The 21,298-nt window shown below is 41.3% G+C and overlaps 1 protein-coding gene across 3 annotated transcripts; it reads left to right on the top strand.

Moving 5' to 3' along the window:
* Positions 1 to 1,037: 1,037 nt before the first annotated feature.
* On the top strand, positions 1,038 to 15,904 carry LOC125906435 (uncharacterized). Of its 3 annotated transcripts, XM_049605211.1 has the most exons (3): positions 1,038 to 2,615; positions 5,344 to 5,379; positions 5,540 to 15,904. In XM_049605211.1, the coding sequence occupies exon 3, from the start codon at positions 9,228 to 9,230 to the stop codon at positions 15,183 to 15,185; it is 5,958 nt and encodes a 1,985-aa protein (XP_049461168.1). In that variant the 5' UTR covers positions 1,038 to 2,615; positions 5,344 to 5,379; positions 5,540 to 9,227; the 3' UTR covers positions 15,186 to 15,904. The 3 variants fall into 3 exon arrangements, with proteins under 3 accessions (XP_049461168.1, XP_049461167.1, XP_049461166.1); XM_049605210.1 differs by having other exon boundaries at positions 5,344 to 15,904; XM_049605209.1 differs by lacking the exon at positions 1,038 to 2,615 and having other exon boundaries at positions 5,068 to 5,379.
* Positions 15,905 to 21,298: the final 5,394 nt, after the last annotated feature.

The raw sequence follows: 21,298 nt of genomic DNA, 5'->3' as shown, positions 1-21,298 counted from the left end.
TATGATGCCCAATTGTAAAAACTTGAATAATCTATCATAATAACTCATCATTTCCTTCATATCACCACAGCTACCATTAATTTTAATGGTAAACATGGATGCTTGTATTGCACAGCAGTCGGTATATCAGTACCTTCCAAAAGAGGTAAAGTTATGACTTTTAATACTGTCAATGCCACGCCGCGTACTAACGAGAGTTTTAGAGGTAGGGATTGTGTTGAACATCACACAGGAACGTCACCTTTGGAAAAAATTTATCGTTTTAATATGGTCAAAGGCGTCCCTCCCAGTGACCGTCTACATTTAATTGATGAAGGTGTTAGTAAAAAAATCGACGAGGGCATAATACATAATAAGTTTGGTGACATTCATTTTGTAGTTTGGACACCCCGACACAGGGAAGTCGTTTCTGCTTTTATTATGAAGACACGACTTCCTTCTGAAGTGCCCCGTAGAATGCGGCACTTAAAAGAACTTGCTTTGTGGAAGGCCACAGAATTTAGGATTTTTCTGCATTATATAAGTATTGTAGTGTTCAAAGATTTTATGCGAAGTGAGGCATATAATCATTATCTTTTATATTTTTGTAGCATAAATATACTTAGTACTGTAGAATACAAACAACTTTGGCCTGTGGCGAAAAGAATGCTTGAAAAGTTTGTCAGACAGTTTAGTCACTTTTATGGTGCATCCAATGTTACAAGCAACGTCCATAACCTCCAACATGTTGCCGATGATGTTGAGGATTTAGGGCCTTTGGATTATTTTTCTGCATATGATTTTGAGAACAATATGCGATTTGTAAAACCATGCGTCAAATCGGGAACTAAAATTGTGGAACAGGTGGCTTCTAGATTAACAGAACAAAGTATTGTTCAAAAAGCCAGTCATCGTACGGAAACGAATTATCCACATTTAAAGAAAAAAGGACGTTTACAAGTAAGAGCCGATTACCAATTAGGACCCGAATTCAAAGATTTCAAAGAGGTAATTTTTGTTTCTTACACAAAACAAAAAATTGTAAGATTTATAAAAGCTACCAAATCAACTACAAGCGATGCATTTAATATTTTAGGTGTAGAAGTTAGTTCTTGGGAGCAATATTTTGACATTTCATCAACAAATGCGGGGGTATTGGATTTCGATGTATCATCAATCAATTTAAATATCTTTAAAATTCATACAAATGTTCATACCACCCGTGTAGAGGTTTCTTCAAGTAATATTAAATGTAAATTAGTACCTATTTTTCTTCCTAGTCGTCCTCTTTCCCAGCTTCCTGTTGAACGCTCCCCACAACCCGATTCAATGGTACTGTTCCCTCTCCTACACACTTACTAATTAGTAATGCATTAGTTACCTAGAAGTATTTAATTTTAGGAGAACTTTAAAGCTAGAAGAGTATTGTAGGTTACTAAGTACTTTTATAAGTAAATATAAAATGAAAAATATGGTTATGAAATTTGTTTGTGATAAAAAAGTCTATAATAAAGAGACACTTACGTACTTCCAAAATTTTGCTAGTTTGATATTGAATCGAGATTTTTTAAGGGACGCATCCTCAGGACCATCTTCTTATTGGTTTAAATACCTACGCCTTCATCCTTCGCCTTCGGCATCCTACGACTTTCCAGACTTTTTCAGTATCACGCAGCCGGGTAATCTGTCCTTGCTACGATGGAACTGTACCTCTGCGCATTCCCAATTTTCGAGCATGGAGTGTGAAAGTGAAAGATGAACCACTAGCTTAATGAGTTGAACAACAAACTGTAGTTTCTGATACTGGCGCTGGTACGCAAGACGTAATGGCCGGGATATGTTATGAGAATACCTGACACATTCCCCACTGTGCGCAGGAGAGCACAATTATTTCGATGGCAAGATAAGTTGTAGCAGAACCTGTTGGTGATCAGATCTTTTTTCATGCCAATCTCCTAGAAGCTAAAAATAATACTTTTGTTTATTACATTAAAGTAATACATGTTTTACAAATTCATATTGTTTTATTCAAATTCAGACGTTCTTCGAACCTCAATAATTCACTAATCCTTCACCGCACTGATAACATGAAAACCTCATACTATTTTGTAGAACTATTAATCACTGCCTTTCTTTTATGTTCGGCATGAACTACACTTTTTCTTATCCCTTTAATATTACATGCACTTTTCCCATTGTAAAGCTTATCTTTCAAATGTTTTTCAAAAGTTGCCTGGTCAATATTTCCACCAACAACCTTCAGTATTTTTACAACGTTTGGATATTTTTTCAAACCCAACTTAGGTCTATATCCTTTTTTAACAGCCCCAGCCCAGCTACAACTCGCAAAAAAAGGTCTTGAAAACATTTTTCCCAAAGCGTCATGAATTCGTTGCTTTTCTTTGGTAGCAGTAATCTCGCCGGTAATCCAACGTACCATTGTTTGGAAGTTTTCCGAGAGAGAGAGATTATTTTCCAACGCATCCAGCTCTTCCTTGCACACCAATTCTGATGCGAGGAAAACTGGTCGCTGCATTGCTGGAGGCTGGTGTGCAATGGATGCAGTGACGACAGGCTGTTCCAGCTCTTTCCGGCACATTTTCTTAAGTTGCAGTTTTACATCTACTACTGCAGTGGTAAGTTTATGCGTTTGACGAAGATTCTGCTCGATTCGCTGATCACATATCCCGATAGCATCAAGAATTGATTGTGTTTCCATGATTTGATATCTAAAACAAATGCATTAAAATTGCAAACATATGCGTTATATACATTGAAGACAATAATTCTTTTTCGATTTACTCACAGTTAGATGCAATAATTTTACAAATACAAATCCGCTAGCGCTAGATTCTGAGCCAGCAAAAATATACACCTCTCTTCTTTGAATTTCAATGTTGTCATTTATTGTCAAATCAATTTGACATACAGTGGCTGGCAATATAAAGTGGCCACTACTTACAATTTTACATTTGTTCCATTTTTTCCGTGAAAAATGAAGTTACTATACTGCTTTATTTTTTGAAACATTGTTCGTAATATGCTTAAGAATGCGCAGTACCATAGCATGGCAAAAATGAGAAGTTTGATTCAATAAAAAATATTTTTTCCAAAATTGATCAAAATCACTGTGCCAAAATAAAGTGCCCACTTTATTCATTCTATAGAAAATATTTTTCTGAACAAATATAACATCAAATTTATAATTTATATGCGTTCCTCTCGCATTCTTTACATTTTTGAGGATCTTTGACATATTTTTTTTTTTGTTTTATTTGCACATATTTGGCATTTGTTCTTCCTAGGAGTATTTCAGAGCTTTAACATATTTTGTTTTTTCCTAATCACGTCATTCTCACCACATTTGCATCAAAATTTGCACACGAAATCTCGATAGGATTAAAGTTAAGACTAAGTGGGAGTCATTAAAGAAGTTTTATTCGATTTGATTGAAAAAAAATTAAAAAAATCTTTGTTTTAAGTTGAGTCGTCTTCCTGTTGTAACATAAATTTATTTACTAACTCCGTAATTTTCACAGAAAACAGATAAATTCACACAGGATGCTTATACAGGTATAAGCTTTCATTATGCCGTCGATTCATACCATGCTCTCCACTCCTCGCATAGAAAACCCCTCTCTGGTCATCACATTGCACTCTTCATACATATTGGTTTGTTGTATCGCGTCTAGATATTTTTGAACATCAGTTCTAATTTGGACTCATCTGTCCAAATATCAGTTTTTCAACAATCTAACGATATATCTGCATGGTCTTGATCATATTGAAGCCAATTGGCTTTGTTAGATTGCTGTAGCTCGAGCGAGGAAGTTGAAGGACGCCACATCTAACGGGCAGTAAATTACGAAAATTGCAATGTGATAGCTAGGGGGTGTTTATCTTCAGGAGTAGCGTAAAAACTGGTGTGAATCGAAAGTACAACTATGGCTGATACCTTTTTTAACATTCTTCATCAATACTTTGGGATATTTCTTTTAAAAAAAATGGGGTTTGAAAGCTAAAAACATGTTCCTACAGGCTAACATCTCAACTCACACAATCAATACAAAAACATTTCTCTATTAGTATCGTATGAAACACCTTGCATGTCCTCCATGAAGTCTAAATCTTGGTTCCATCGAGAATTTGAGGCAGATTCTATGTGCTAAGGTGGATAAAACTGGTGTCACAAACAAATAAATTGAAATTTAAAGCTCTGGATAACGCTTGAGAAGAACCAGATGCAAAAACTAGATGCAGAACTAGATAAACCTTTAAAAATTAGAAAAAAATACGCCAAAGATCATCGAACATGTAAGGAATGCAAGAAGAACGCATATAAATTAAAAGTTTGGTGTTATATTTGTTCAGAAAATTTTTTTCTGTAAAATGAATAAAGTGGGCACTTTATTTTGGCACAGTGATTTTGATCAATTTTGGAAAAAATATTTTTTCTTGAAGCAAACTTCTCATTTTTGTCATGTTTTGGTACTGCACATTCTTAAGCATATCACGAACAATGTTTCAAAAAATAAAGCAGTACAATAACTTCATTTTTCACGGAAAAAATGGAAAAAATGTAAAATTGTAAGTAGTGGCCACTTTATATTGCCGGCCACTGTATCGATATGAACAACTTTTGACAGCGCTGTCACGCGACCACATTGTTTACACACCGGCAGATGAGCAAACAGCAAGCAACACACTCTTACAGGGTTTCACACTTTATCTCAAGACCGCGGGACCCCTTCCCGAATCCGTCTTAGCCAAAGTCAAGACTGCGGTATGATGCTTGAAATCGTTGATGATACCTGAATTCATCGGATGCAATGCTGAATCCGCGGCACATTTCTCGAAACACACTGGTCCGCGCCGAGGACATGCGGTCGAATATTTTTTTTACACGGATAACCTTTGTGTACATCAGTGTACTGAAAACAGTTAATTATTTTTTCGTGTTTTTACCAAAAAAGATTATTTAAACAGTTCAAACTACTTTCTTAACATTTGTAAATATTTTAATCAAACAAATATGCATTCACTCATTTTATTAAATTGCCTTTTTTTGGTAAAAAAAAACTAAAGGATAATTGAGTGTTTCTAATAGACTGATGTACACAAAGGTTATCCGTGTAAAAAAATATTAGACCGCATGTCCTCAGCGCGGACCAGTGTGTTTCGAGAAATGTGCCGCAGATTCAGCATTGCATCCGATGAATTCAGGTATCATCAACGTTTTCAGGTATCATCAACGATTTCAAGCATCATACCGCAATCTTGGCTTTGGCTAAGACAGATTCGGGAAGGGGTCCCGCGGTCTTGAGATAAAGTGTGAAACCCTGTATAATTAATTTGTTTTTTCAGTGCGAATCGATTAAAACAATGCTGCTAATAGCTGAGGTAAGTCGAACTAGTACTGTGGCAACCTTATACATCACCATCATCAATCAAAACTGATTGTAATACAAGCAATACTGCGGCATTCTGTGTACGGCATCATTGTATTGAAATGGTGTTCGTTCTACAATAATTTCCATTTTCTGTTTTGTTTTCGTTTCAGGAGGTGTATCACAACAACAAAAACAAAGCATGATAGAACAATAAAAGGACTGCGGATAGAATTGTACATCGAAGTGTATATTTATTCATTATATGATGACATTGTCGGGCGAGAAGAAAGGGAAGCGAAAATGAATGGTGGGAGGGGAAGCCAGGTAGGTGCGGTGAGGAGAAACGAGTGAAAGGGCACTCAAAAAGCACTCAAAAACACTCACGAGAGATTTCATTTCCCTTAACAAGTATAGTGTTGTTAAGGGACTTCTTAAGGGACTTGTTAAGGGAGTTCTTTGCAGCGGGGTTGATCATCTCATTAGAGCAATCATCGGCGATAGATTTACTCACCATACAAACAAAATCATCTGGCCTCAGCGAGGGGAAAAAAACAAGCTTGCTCAGTACGCAGGAGGAAACGATGATAGCCTCTCAGTATGGGTTGAAGCAGCTGTCATTGAGCTCGCCATAGTGAGAGCAGGCTGGATTGTCATTTGGGTTGTAATTACCTTGTGAATAAACTGACAGATAACCGTCATTCGAAGATTGACGCATAAGCGGGAAAGAAGTGTTTAGTTGCTTTGTGTAAATTTATTTCTTTGTGAACCCTTGTTACACAATACACTTTAAAATATAAAAGTACGGTGGCCGCGCACCAGCCGCACCGAGCGCCCCTGCCGAGAGCTCCTGAAAGTTCAGTAAAAAAAGTTTTCTGTGTAAGCCTTGCGCTGCTTAGTGTGTGCGACAGTGTGCGTGTACACACTGTCGTCCTCCTGGATGTTGACCGGTGGCAGCGCAACTGCCACGGCAAGTCCAGGGGTCGGCACGGCTGCCCGCAACAAAAATAATAATGTGGCCCTTCATGATTCTAGTCAGTTTTTTGTATGCAGTTTAACAGTTGGAGGCTGAAATCATGTAAACACTCCATACAAAACTACACAAAAAACTAGCCTGCAATTTTGCTGTCTAGATTATTCTAGGCTCAAAGCTAGAATTAGTTTCGAATATCTGCTCGAAAAAACGGTGTTGTTTACATTTATCCCAAGGTGCATTAAAGAGATCACGTGGTGGAATTTAGAAACAAAGTGTATGTAGTCTAGGTGATCTCATAGTATGATTTTTAAAACCAAATTTGAATATTACTTTTTGACAGGATGGGTGAAAATTTTTGTTCAAACAAGCTTTCTGGAGGCTTAACGAAAACACAAAACACTCTTAAAATCTTCATTCAGAAGTCTCATAGTGGTCTCAGAGAGCGGTACTTGTTCCGACGCAATGCGTTGCGATTTTGCCAAAATGTATGGGATTTGACAGACGCATGCGTTAACGACGCACGACGCAGCGTCAAAGTAGAAAAATTTCTATTTCGACGCACGTCGTGATGCGTCTGTCAAAATGGTTTAACCATTTCGGGTGAAAATCGATATTTTTCACGTTAAATTGTTTCGAGGGCAGTTTTGCATGTAAATGGACTACTAAATAATTTTATTACAAAACAAAATAAATGTAGAGAAAGTAATTTCGTAATTGCTGCAAAACAAGTGTGTGCGGGTCAGTTTGCAATACGCAATAAAAAAGCGAAAACATGCTTTGCACTGTTTTGAGCAGAGCTGGAAATGATTTTACAGTTGTAATTTAACATTATAATCTCATCAGAACCTTTAAATAAGAGGCATTATTGCTGTTTGTTGATGTTTTTCTTTGTAAAATGTGTTGACATATCCATGCAGAACGCAGCGAACAGATACCAGCGTGCGTTCCGCAATGCGTTGCGATACGCTGCGTCGAAACAAGTACCAAGCCCTCATAGTATGATTTTTAAAACCAAATTTGAATATCACTTTTTGACAGGATGGGTGAAAACTTTTGTTCAAACAAGCTTTCTGGAGGCTCGACGAAAACACAAAACACTCTTAAAATCTTCATTCAGAAGCAGAAGCAATAAAATTCAGTCTTCTAAATTCATACACCTTGAGATAAGCCCCACCCCATATTATACTCACTTAGATAGCTGCTTGAAAACTGCTATACAATGCAAACAGCTGACAGGCTGAAATTTCAGCCTACGAACTTAAAACGGAAAGGGCTCCAATATCAGTTTGATGTGGATTAACATGTTGCACGTGGTGAATAACAATTTTTACATTCGAAAGTGACTTGGAACACCCTGTAAAGTTATCTGTTATTGATGCTTACACTTGCTTAACCCTATTCCAGGCAACCGGCTACCCGGGTAGCCAAATCGATTTGGATTGCTCATTTCTCTGATTCTAGGAATCCGATTGACTTGAAATTCTATATATTTGTGTAATCCACAGCCATCGTTCTCTGGAATTTTTCGTAGATTTTTTGGAGTATAATTAAACTGTTTATAAGAATTAAATTTTCCAATACCCCTGTTGACGCCGTCAACCGTCAATTCGGGTGCAAAAGCCTTCTTCCTCGGATCACGCGATAGAGGGCGCTGCCGGTCGCTTCAAAATCAATCGGTTTATCGAAAATCGACCAGCGACGGCACGAACCGAAGCCCTTAGGGGGAATGACCGGCGCAACAGGATGACGAGCAGATTCCTTCGCGCACCCAAGTATACGCACGTGATTTTTTAGCGCCATTTTGTGAACTAGAAATAAATTATACACGTTTCTAATTTCGGCTAAAATACGTTCATTGATCTTTGGGTAGAAAGAATTGGATGCTTCGCAACAACCCCTATTCCAGGCAACCGGGCTACCGGTGTAGCCAGCGTCTTTGGAAGCTTATAACTTTTGAATGCGTAATCCAATATTGATGCAATATTCTGATGAAAATTAAATAAACTAATGCAATTTCTAAAACTGTGCATCGATTGATTCAAATCGCTATCTTTTTTTAGTTATAGCTTTTCAAAGTTGACAAGATTCTTTTTTCTTTATGATGTGTTTTTGGTTGCCAGTGACAGGGTTAAATTACAAATTAGCGAGTATGGATAATGTATCCCGGCCTTAAAGGCCTTATTAAACGGAGGAAAATTCTGTCATTCGATTTTGGAATCTATCCTTCAAACAAAGTTTGATAGATGGATGCCAGTCGAAAAATCTAAATTCGGCATGGTCTTTTCCGATTTGCTCCCGAGTAGATTTTTTTTGATGTGGATTAACATGTTGCACGTTGTTATTGTTTAACACAGGAAAACATCGAATGTCAGCGCAAGTGTCAAGCAGTGACATTTGACCCACGTTACTGCTCGACTGTGGGACTGCTCGACTAACGATGAGGATCGCAAGCCCGCGAATTTGCAATGGTGGAAAAGCCATAAAAGGGAAATTTGGGAAAGCACTTTCTCTTTTTCTCGTCATCACCGCGGAACCAGAAGCAGTGGAATTTTTTTAACCACTTTGTTATAAGTAAATTTACAGTACCACCGTTACGTACTGCGTTAATAGAATTCAATAAAGTGAAGTTAAGAGAACCTAACTAACGTCGCGAGTGAATCATTTCGGGAAAAAAAAATATCACCGGACGTTGCTAACGCAACATTTTAAAAAAATTCCACGTTTGGAAATTTTACGCGTTTACGCGAGTGCGTGAGTGAACCGTGTCGCAAGACAGTTGAGGCCGCGAAACACCTAGGAACGCGACCAACAGACGATACGTCGGACGGCGAGAGAATAGTTGAGGTGTACGTTACACATTACACCAACATACGCAATTTCTCACTATGGAACACGAGCACGAATTGAAAGCACCTCCAGCGGTAGTACAAACGAACGAGTCTCAGCAACCTGAAACGGGAGCACTGGATCATAGGCCACTTGCACCGGCCGCGGATTCACTTCACTTCCGATCGTTCGCGCCGACTGGACAAGATTGGACGGTTAACTCATCTTTGGAGATCGTTGACCGCGCAAGGTCATCGACCCCGAACGCACCATTAGGTGCAGGATTGTTGCTGAGGGGACCGCAGCAACGGTTGACTTCGGAGGTTCGCGAAGCCCCTGCATCGCGGTACACACCGCTTGCAAACTCTACTGTGGCAGACCTGGGGACTTTACATCGCTCATCCTCGGAAACCGTGCCACGGTTAGCGCACCTACCGACCACTGCGGACGTACAACAACCAGCGCCATCGCAGGGAGGCGTTTCTGCAGGAACCGTGCCGCGGGCGGCGGACGGTGCATCTGGAGCGGCCATCGAGGACATGGAACTACCACCGCAAGCGCAGGACGGCGCTTCTGCGGGAACCGTACTGCGGACGGCGGTCGGCGCATCTGGGGCAGCCATTTCGAACGTTCATCAGCCGACGCCATCGCAAACCGGCACACCCGGGAGGACGATGGCGGACAAGCTTGCGGAGTCGAGCGAAGCTGTTGCCGCCTTGGAACTTCGGATGCGAAATTTGACTCGACGAAAGCTGGAGCTTGAGAGACGAGAGCTGGAGTTTGAAGAGCAGCTGATCTTGGCTGAATCGAAGAGGATCGGCGATGGCTTCATCAGCATGATTGACGACGAAGGTGAGTCAAACAAAATGGTTGATTGGTCGAGACGTGGGGATAGTGAGGGGCATAGTTCACACCATCCGAATGTGTCACCTTCTTCATCGCGTACTGTGCCTCCAGGAAACGCACAACAGGGAAATGATTCAGTGGTCAGTCAGCAGCGTCAGCCTAGAAGTGGAGAATATTTAAATATTGCTGATGGGGCGGTTGATACTTACCCGTTCCGTAACAGCATCGGAACCACGTTGATGAATGTCAACCAGAGTCAAATTCTGGCTCGAAAGGCAAGCTGCAAGGAGTTACCGTATTTTTCCGGCAAACCCGAGGAGTGGCCCATTTTTATCGCCACATATGAAACCTCGACAGCTGCTTGTGGGTACTCCGATGAAGAGAACACTTTAAGACTGCAGCGGGCGCTTAAAGGCAAAGCTCTTGAAGCCGTTCAACCATGTTTGCTTCATGCCTCTAACCTTACTAGTGTGATAGAGACGCTGCGCATGTTATACGGTCGCCCGGAGATAATTGTGCATTCGTTAATCCACCGCATACATCAAATGCCTGCACCACGAATCGAGCGCTTGGAAACTGTAATCGATTTTGGGATGGCGGTCCGAAATATGTGTGCCACTATAACCGCTTCGGGGCTAGAAGAATATAAGTGCAACGTGGCATTAATGCACGAGTTGGTAGAAAAGTTGCCTCATGCGCTTCGGCTAGACTGGGCACGACACCGTATGCAATCGAGCTCCGCGACACTCTCGGAGTTTGGCAAGTGGATAGAAACCCAAGTTAAGGCAGCTAGTCTGATAACATTGCCATCCCTAGAATTCAGGCCAGAGAGAAAACTCGACCATAAGAGTAGAACGCATCACATGAACATACATAACGCTACGGGGTTGGTTAGTGAAGGAAGTCAAATTTGTCTACTGTGTGAGGCCACTTGTGTTGACCTTTCGCAGTGTGAGCAGTTCAACAGACTAAATGTGAATGATCGATGGGCAACTATACGCAGACTGAATGCTTGTCGGAAGTGTCTGAAAATACACACCTACGGCTGCAAAGGGAAAAAGGCTTGCGGGAAAAATGGTTGCGAGTACCTGCACCACGAACTATTACACAATCCCGAGCGCCATTCAAAACCAAACGAGTACGCGGTTGCCACAGCATCACTGAACGCGCATTCTGAGGTTACCGGTGATGTATTTTTAAAATACATCCCTGTAATAGTTTACGGGCGAGACAAGGCCATCACGACCTTTGCCTTTTTTGACAGTGGATCTACCGGTACCTTCATCGAGCATAGCCTAATTGAGGAACTCGGTCTGGAAGGACAGCCCCATCCTCTGTGCCTGAAGTGGACAGGTAACTCGGAACGCGACGAAACGGGTTCAATTCGCGTGTCACTTTTGGAGATTTCAGGAGTCGGGCAAAACAGCAGTGTACATATTATTCCAAAGGTGCACACGGTGCAAAGCCTTTCTCTACCAGCCCAGACTCTGACAGTGACACAACTGACTAAACAGTACGCGCATCTACAGGGTTTACCAATTCATGCGTACGAAAACGCTAGGCCTCGATTGCTCATTGGTATCGACAACCATCATTTGGTTCGACCGACTCGTTACGCGGAAGGTGGGAAATATGAGCCCGTTGCGGCAAAGACGTCATTAGGATGGATCGTATATGGCCCACGTAATAGGAACTCCAACAGTGTTAACATACAAGCAATACATACCATCCACATATGCAACTGCGGCGCAGATGCAGAGGCCAATCTGGACGCAGCGGTAAAAAACTTTTTTACGCTCGAATCGCTCGGTATCGTCAAACCGTTGGAAACACTTCGTTCAAAGGATGATGAGCGAGCGTTGGGGATTCTCAACGCGGAATCGAAATTCAACGGAAAGCATTATGAATCCGGATTGCTGTGGCGTTTCGACGATGTTAAGTTGCCATGCTCTCGTGACATGGCTATGAGAAGATACAAATGCCTGCAAAAAAGAATGTCGAAAGATTCTGTATTAGCTAAGGCAGTCATTGAGAAAATGAGGGACTATGAAAGGCAGGGTTATATACGACGATTATCGCCTGAAGAACTGTCGATGAAAGGTTCCCGAGATTGGTTTCTGCCCATATTTCCGGTTTTCAATGCGAACAAACCAGGCAAGGTTCGAGTAGTTTTCGACGCAGCGGCGAAGGTTCAGGGTGTTAGCCTCAACACATATTTACTAAATGGACCAGATCTGTTGGCAGGGCTTCTATCCGTATTATATAAATTCCGTGAGCATCGTGTGGCCATAGTTGGGGATATTAAGGAAATGTTTTTCCAAGTCCGTATGAAACCAGATGATCAACGATCCCAGATGATTTTATGGAACGAGAACGACTTTACAGGTAGCGAACCGGATGTCTATGCAGTTGCTGTTATGACTTTCGGTGCTGCGTGTTCGCCGAGTACCGCACAGTTCATTAAAAATTTGAACGCAGACCGTTTTGCTGACAAATATTCACGGGCTGTAAAATGCATAAAGGAAGAACATTATGTAGACGATCTTTTGGCCAGCGCTGAAACTGACGAAGAAATCATCACGTTAGCTGAACAAGTCCGGCATATCCATGCTGAAGGTGGTTTCGAAATCCGAAACTGGCTGTCTAACTCACATCGTGTGACATCTCACCTACAACGCGAGGCATCACCCGAAGACAAGATAAACATGTGCTCCGATGATCGCACCGAAAAGGTTTTGGGTATGTGGTGGGATACGTTAACCGACACATTTACTTTCAAACTATCCCCCAAACACGATATACAGCTGCTATCTGGAGGACGGATGCCAACAAAACGCGACGTTCTGCGAACAGTGATGGCGATTTATGATCCAATGGGAATCATCGCGAATTTTCTCATGTACGTAAAAATTCTTATGCAGGAAATTTGGCGTGCTGGCCTTGGATGGGATGATGTGTTGTCCGGTCGACTAGCCGAAAAATGGAGCGTTTGGGTTGCGGTATTGCCGACTATTTCACAAGTACGTGTTCCTAGGTGTTATCGTCAGTTCACTTCGGTAAATGCAAAAATACAGCTTCATGTATTCTGCGATGCCAGCGAGAACGGGATGGCTGCAGTGGCGTTTTTCCGTTTCAACGATGGGGGTATTATCGAATGCTCTCTGGTGGGTGCCAAAACTCGCGTAGCTCCGATTAAGTTTGTATCCATCCCGCGCCTAGAACTACAGGCCGCAGTCATCGGAGCCCGCTTTGCTGCAGCGATTATCGCCCAACACCGAATAGCCATCGAACGCATTTTCTACTGGACCGATTCACGTGACGTGATATGCTGGATGCGGTCTGATCATCGCCGATTTAGTCAGTTCGTTGCTTTCCGAGTAGGCGAACTCCTGGAGACGACTTCTGTGCATGAGTGGCGCTGGCTATCAACAAAGTTAAACGTAGCTGATGATGGAACGAAGTGGCAGAAGGTACCAACTGCAGATCCCGATAGTCGCTGGTTCCGCGGACCGGACTTCTTGTGGAAGCCCGAGTGTGAGTGGCCAGTTCCCGAACAATATCCCACCGACACGAAGGAAGAGTTACGGCTACACATGATGCATCATAACACAAACACGAAGCCATGGATTCAGCTCGAGCGTTTTTCATCCTGGAATCGCTTGTTAAGGTCAGTAGTGTACGTCTTACGATTTGTCTCCTTTATCGTTTCTAAGAGAACGGCTAGAACAACAGGACCGCTAACACAAGGCGAGCTTGAAAAGGCAGAATATGCCATTCTTCGCTTGGCACAGAGGGATGCCTTTTCACAGGAGATACGACGATTAACCGACGCACGTGACGCAAGCGAACAACGTTGCACATGGAAATCCGTGTTGCCGAAGACGAGCATACTTGCAAAGCTGTCCCCCGAGGTCGATGACAACGGAGTACTGAGAATGCGCGGACGCCTGACCAATTGTCCTTGGGTTAGCGAATCTACCAAGCGGCCCGTGATCCTACCACGACAACACCAGGTGACAGCACTAATTTTAGCAGATTTTCATCGTAGGTTCCAGCATATAAACCATCACGCGGCAATAAATGCGATACGAAGCAAGCTATACATACCGAGACTGCAAGCCGAATTCAATCGTATCCGTAGGACATGTCAGCACTGCAAAAACCGTGATGCCAAGCCAGAGCCTCCAGAGATGGGGAACCTTCCCTCCGAGCGTCTTGCTGCTTATCAGAAGCCGTTCTCATTCACGGGCGTCGACTATTTTGGCCCGGTAACCGTAGCAGTTGGTCGACGAGTCGAAAAACGTTGGGGCGTTCTCTTCACCTGCCTCACCACCAGGGGCATCCATCTAGAGGCTGCGCACTCCCTGACCACATCATCATGCATCTTAGCTATACGTCGTTTCATCGCTAGGCGTGGGCAACCTTTGGAATTCATCAGCGACAACGGTACGAACTTCGTCGGTGCATCGCGAGAGCTTGCTGAGGCCTGGGAAGCGATAGACAAACAGCGTTTAGCGGAGGAGTTTACAACACCGCGTCTCGCGTGGAAATTTATCCCACCTGGTGGACCACACTTTGGAGGCTGCTGGGAACGACTAGTGCGATCCGTCAAGAAGGCGATGAGCGAAATACGGATGTCTCGGCTACCAACCGACGAAGTGTTAACGACGGCATTAACGGAGATCGAAGCGATGCTTAATTCTCGCCCTCTTACACAGGTACCACATGACAGCGAATCCGAGCTTCCTTTAACCCCGAACCACTTTCTGCTAGGGACAGCTAACGGAGAGGCACCGAAAGCAGTATTCAGTGACGACATCGCTACCCTAAAAACCACATGGAAGGTATCAGAGGTTATGGCCAATCTCTTCTGGAAGAAGTGGGTAGCATACTACTTACCGACCTTAACGCGCAGAGTTAAGTGGCATCATCAGGTTCGTCCGATTAAGGAGGGCGACATTGTAGTGATCGTGGATCCAAACCTTCCCCGAAACACTTGGCCCAAGGGACGGGTAGTGGCGGTCATCCAGTCGAAGGACGGGCAAGTCCGGCGCGCAACCGTAGCTACAAGCACCGGAATCTACGAACGGCCGGCCACGAAGATAGCCGTGTTGGATGTACAACAGGAAAATAATACTTACCCGCCGGAGACCAACAGTCAACAGCTCTAAGAATAACCCACGAAATGGTAAGCGAAAACACATGGTCACGACACAACAACAATAACGAACTGAAGAGTCAAGAGCTTCCGGGCAATTGACTGGGCGGGAGAATGTTATTGTTTAACACAGGAAAACATCGAATGTCAGCGCAAGTGTCAAGCAGTGACATTTGACCCACGTTACTGCTCGACTGTGGGACTGCTCGACTAACGATGAGGATCGCAAGCCCGCGAATTTGCAATGGTGGAAAAGCCATAAAAGGGAAATTTGGGAAAGCACTTTCTCTTTTTCTCGTCATCACCGCGGAACCAGAAGCAGTGGAATTTTTTTAACCACTTTGTTATAAGTAAATTTACAGTACCACCGTTACGTACTGCGTTAATAGAATTCAATAAAGTGAAGTTAAGAGAACCTAACTAACGTCGCGAGTGAATCATTTCGGGAAAAAAAATATCACCGGACGTTGCTAACGCAACACACGTGGTGAATAACAATGTTTACATTCGAAAGTGACTTGGAACACCCTGTAAAGTTATCTGTTATTGATGCTTACACTTGCTTAAGGGCGGTGGCAACGCTTTTTCGCATGCGATTTTATCGGACGGCCTGTCAAATTTTTATATGGGATTTGACAGATAACGTCGGACGACGAAATCGCACGTTCGACGTTATCTGTCAAATCCCATATAAATCGCGTCCGATAAAATCGCATCCGATGAGCGTTGCCACCGCCTTAACCCTATTCCAGGCAACCGGCTACCCGGGTAGCCAAATCGATTTGGATTGCTCATTTCTCTGATTCTAGGAATCCGATTGACTTGAAATTCTATATATTTGTGTAATCCACAGCCATCGTTCTCTGGAATTTTTCGTAGATTTTTTTGGAGTATAATTAAACTGTTTATAAGAATTAAATTTTCCAATACCCCTGTTGACGCCGTCAACCGTCAATTCGGGTGCAAAAGCCTCCTTGCACGGATCACGCGATAGAGGGCGCTGCCGGTCGCTTCGAAATCAATCGGTTTATCGAAAATCGACCAGCGACGGCACGAACCGAAGCCCTTAGGGGGAATGACCGGCGCAACAGGATGACGAGCAGATTCCTTCGCGCATCCAAGTATAAGCACGTGATTTTTTAGCGCCACTTTGTGAACTAGAAATAAATTATACACGTTTCTAATTTCGGCTAAAATACGTTCATTGATCTTTGGGTAGAAAGAATTGGATGCTTCGCAACAACCCCTATTCCAGGCAACCGGGCTACCGGTGTAGCCAGCGTCTTTGGAAGCTTATAACTTTTGAATGCGTAATCCAATATTGATGCAATATTCTGATGAAAATTAAATAAACTAATGCAATTTCTAAAACTGTGCATCGATTGATTCAAATCGCTATCTTTTTTAATTAGTTATAGCTTTTCAAAGTTGACAAGATTCTTTTTTCTTTATGATGTGTTTTTGGTTGCCAGTGACAGGGTTAAATTACAAATTAGCGAGTATGGATAATGTATCCCGGCCTTAAAGGCCTTGTTCGAGCAGCTGTGGCGCATACACATAGGCGTAATGAATATAATTATAGTAAGCTATATAGCAGAAATTATAGTAAGCTATCTTTATAGGAATAGTTGTGATTGGTAGAAGCGTGTTAGTATAGGTTAGAATAGGATAGCTAATACGAAAAGATAAGGATAGAATAGGTAGCATAGGAAATTAGGCATAAGACGGAATTAAGGATACATAGGAAGTAAATGAATTAAGCTAGGATTAGATAGGGAAATTTTAGTATAAATAGCGGGATAGGATTTAGGATAGGCAGATAAAAGTTAGACTTCATAAGGGGAAACTCTGTCCAATTATAGAGAAAATTATAGAGAGTATAAATAAAAGTTACAGTTTTAACAAAACACCCCTTTTTCAATTGTACACTAAAAGTGATATACCACATGGCGACCGTGATCGTGAAATCCAACGACGACACGAATCTGTGATAAATCCACGCAATACCAAATCGGATGTGCACAGAATACCAACAACAAAATATCCATCGGTATACAAAAAAAAATAAGTCTAACGGTAACGTGTGTAATTCCTCGACTACGCAAACCCGAAGCTAGCAAGTGTGCTTGAGAGTACATTGACCGACGTTTGGAGCAACGACCGAGGATCACGTCGAATCAGGACTAGATTCCCAAGCGGTCAGGTGAAATCGAATGCGTGTCAAGAGCGAGAGAAAAAAAATAAGAACCGTACGGGAATAGCACACCACGGCAAATAGTGATCGGTAATAGTCGGAGAGAACAGAGGTGTGAGAAAATTAATAGCGTAAAAGCGGGCGTAATGAGAGTGGTGGATTGCTATCATCATCAGCAGTCGAAGGCATGAGAAGAGTGCGACGAAAGTAGTGATCTGTACGGCGAGTGCAGTGTACAGTGTACCACGAGGCCAGTGAACAGTACGAGAAGTGTGCGACAAAAGTAGTGATCTGTACAGCGAGTGCAGTGTACAATATGAGAAGTGTACCACCAGGCCAGTGAACAGTACGAGAAGTGTGCGACGACGGCGGTAGACGGCAGGAGTATACTGTGTGACGACAGCAGTGAACAGTACGAGAAGTGTGCGACGACGGCGGTTGAAGGCAGGAGTATACTGTGTGACGACAGCAGTGAACGGAAAGAGAAGTGTACGACGAGAGAAACGAGCAGTAAGAGAAGTGCATCACATTATCAGCGAGCGGTACGAGAAGTGTGTTGTGACGACGGCAGCGGAAGGTGAGAATTAACGAGAGCAGCGGACGGCGTTTGGCGAGAGCAGTTGACGGCGTATGAAGTGTTCGAGAATATCGGACGGCAAATGCAGCAGCGAAATACGATAATGACCCCTCCCCCCCCCTCTAAGGTAGGATATGCGTAGTGAAATAGAATTGGGTTACAAAGAATATTTTTGGGTTTAATTATACTAAGGAGCTAAGGATTAAGGGTTAAATTATAATTGTAATTGCTCAATTAATTTTTTTTCTCGCGCAAAAAAAAAAAAAAAAAAAATTAAAAAAAAATATATATATAAAAAATTAAATATATATGCATACATATATAAAAAAAAAAAAATCACTATTCAATATACCCCTTCACGATTATTTACCTTCGTTGCCTTAAAATAGTCGACATGCTCGTTTAAATGTTACCTAAGATCAAACAATATTTAAAAAGACTACAAGATATTGAAGAAAAATTAAAGCCGGGTGATAAAAAGTTTCGCAGATGTTTGATTGAACACTATGGTGTCACTGCAAACAACACGTTCGAAAAAATAAAAAATTTAGTATTCAAATTAAAGATAGCAGAGGCGCCAGTAGAATTAGAAACAATTACTAAATTTGCAAATATCAGCTACAACAACATTAATTCGTACATAAAGTTTCAATTACAAAATAAAGTCCAATTTAAATTTAAAACACTTGTTAAGATTAGCATTGCATTACGCCGTTGGAAAAGGAAAACCATGGAGGATTTTGATATAAAAACTGCAGCAACATTAGTACAATTATATGACGGAAATGCGGACAGCTTAGAAAATTTTCTGGGTTCAGCAAATTTATTAAGGAAGCTTTTTCCGAAAGACACGAAGCAGATACTAGTAGAGTTCCTCAAAACACGATTAACAGGTAAAGCTCAACTAGGGTTAGCACCAAACATAACTGATTTTGAAACCCTTATACAGGATGTAAAATCACGATGCCAAGAAAAAATAAACCCCGACAAGGTTATAGCAGAATTAAAATCGATATGCCATACAGACACGAAGACCCTATGTGACGAAGTGGAGATACTATGTACAAAATTAAAAGTGATGTATCTCAAACAAAACATACCGGAGCAAGTGGCTAACGACATGGCAGTCAAGCGAGGAATAGAAACACTTATTGACAAGGTCAAACTCACGGAAACAAGGATTATATTACAAGCAGTAAAACCAATACGTAAAATTTATAAACACAACTGAGAAAAACATTTTCATCAACCATAAGTCCTTCAGACCCCAAGTCGATCAAGTGAAAAATTATAATGTTACAAAACCCTCTGGTAACAAGGAAATAACCAGATTTGATAGTATAATAAATAGCATAAATATGAAAAATGTCCCACAATACATAGAAAGTGGCTTAAAGAACCTCCTAGCAAAATATACAGACCTGTTCTGCGTAAATGAAGATAAAATTTCCATTAATAATTTTTACAAACAATCGATACAGCTAAAAGACAACATACCGTGTTTCGTTCCGAATTATAAACAAATTCATTCCCAATCAGATGAAATAAAACAACAAGTCGATAAAATGTTAAAAAATGATATTATCGAGCATTCAGTATCATCCTATAATTCCCCAATATTGTTAGTTCCGAAAAAATCAGAGACAGAGAAAAAATGGAGACTTGTCGTAGACTACCGGCAATTAAATAAAAAAATAATGCCAGATAAATTTCCATTGCCCAGGATCGATGAAATATTAGATCAACTCGGTAGGGCAAAATATTTCACAACACTAGATCTCATGTCAGGTTTCCACCAAATACCTTTGGATAAAGAATCGCGGAAGTATACTGCGTTTTCCACCGCTACAGGCCACTATCAATTCAAAAGGTTACCCTTTGGACTAAACGTGAGCCCAAATAGTTTTCAGCGCATGATTACAATAGCAATGGCTGGGTTAACCCCTGAGAGCGCGTTCGTTTACATCGATGATATAATCATAACAGGTTGCACTACTAAGCACCACCTTGATAATTTAAAGAAAGTTTTTGATAGACTACGGCATTATAATCTTAAATTAAATCCTCAAAAATGTAAATTCTTCCAAACCGAAGTTACTTACCTTGGGCACAAAATTACAGACAAGGGAATATATCCTGACGAATCCAAATTTGAAGCAATTAAAAATTACCCCAAACCAGTTAACTCAGACGAAGTTAGAAGATTTGTTGCTTTTTGCAATTACTACCGTAAATTCATTCGTAACTTTGCGGAAATCGCGAAACCTTTAAACGAATTGTTAAAAAAGGGAAAAATATTCAATTGGTCGTCCGAATGTCAACAAGCTTTTGATACCCTTCGCAACAACCTTCTATCACCTATGGTCCTCAAATATCCTGATTTTACAAAAGAATTCATTATCACTACTGATGCGTCGGACACGGCATGTGGGGCCATACTATCGCAAATATGCGAAGGAAATGACCATCCTGTGGCATTTGCTTCTAAAAGCTTTACCAAGGGTGAGAAAAACAAGCCAACCATAGAAAAGGAATTGACAGCTATACATTGGGCTATCAATTATTTCAAACCTTATGTCTATGGTCGAAAATTTAAAATTCGTACCGACCATAGACCCCTAGTTTTTCTGTTCAACATGAAAAATCCGACCTCCAAACTAACACGAATGAGATTGGACCTTGAGGAGTTTGAATTTGAAGTAGAATTCGTAGCCGGTAAAACTAACGTTGGGGCTGACGCACTCTCAAGAATAGTAACAACCTCTGATCGTCTGAAATCATTGCAAGAATGCACTAATGAGGCCAACAACAATCAAGCTTTAGTAGTAAAGACTAGGGCAATGACTAGAGCTAATAGAGAGGAAACAAATCCTGTAACACAAAACGACACAAACGAGAAGATAGGCAAACCAGCATTTTGGAACACAGAGAACCCATCAGAGGTTAATAAATTATTAAAAATTCAGTCAAAAATAAATAAAGATTCAATTAAAATAACACTTTTTAACAACAACTACAACAAGGAACTAGAAAGTACAATAATCAGATTAAACCAGAATGGAAGTCAGGCATTCGAGGCTGCTCTTCTAAGATTATGTACTTATGCAAAAAAGCTTAATAGAGACAAATTAGCTATCTCCATGGAAGACGAAATTTTTACTCAATACTCGCCTCAAACCATTAAGGAAATCGTAGATAGAACCATTTTCGGTTGCGAGATTATTGGATTTGTACCACCTAAGTGGATAACAGCAAGAAAAGAAATAGAAGAAATTCTACACAATTATCACATGCTACCTTCGGGAGGACATGTTGGGCAATATCGCCTCTATCTAAAAATAAGAGACAAATATAA

The sequence above is a fragment of the Anopheles coluzzii genome, chromosome 2 (assembly GCF_943734685.1).
Source record: "Anopheles coluzzii chromosome 2, AcolN3, whole genome shotgun sequence".
Classification (NCBI taxonomy): domain Eukaryota; kingdom Metazoa; phylum Arthropoda; class Insecta; order Diptera; family Culicidae; genus Anopheles; species Anopheles coluzzii.
This window is presented reverse-complemented; position numbering and strand designations above follow the sequence as displayed.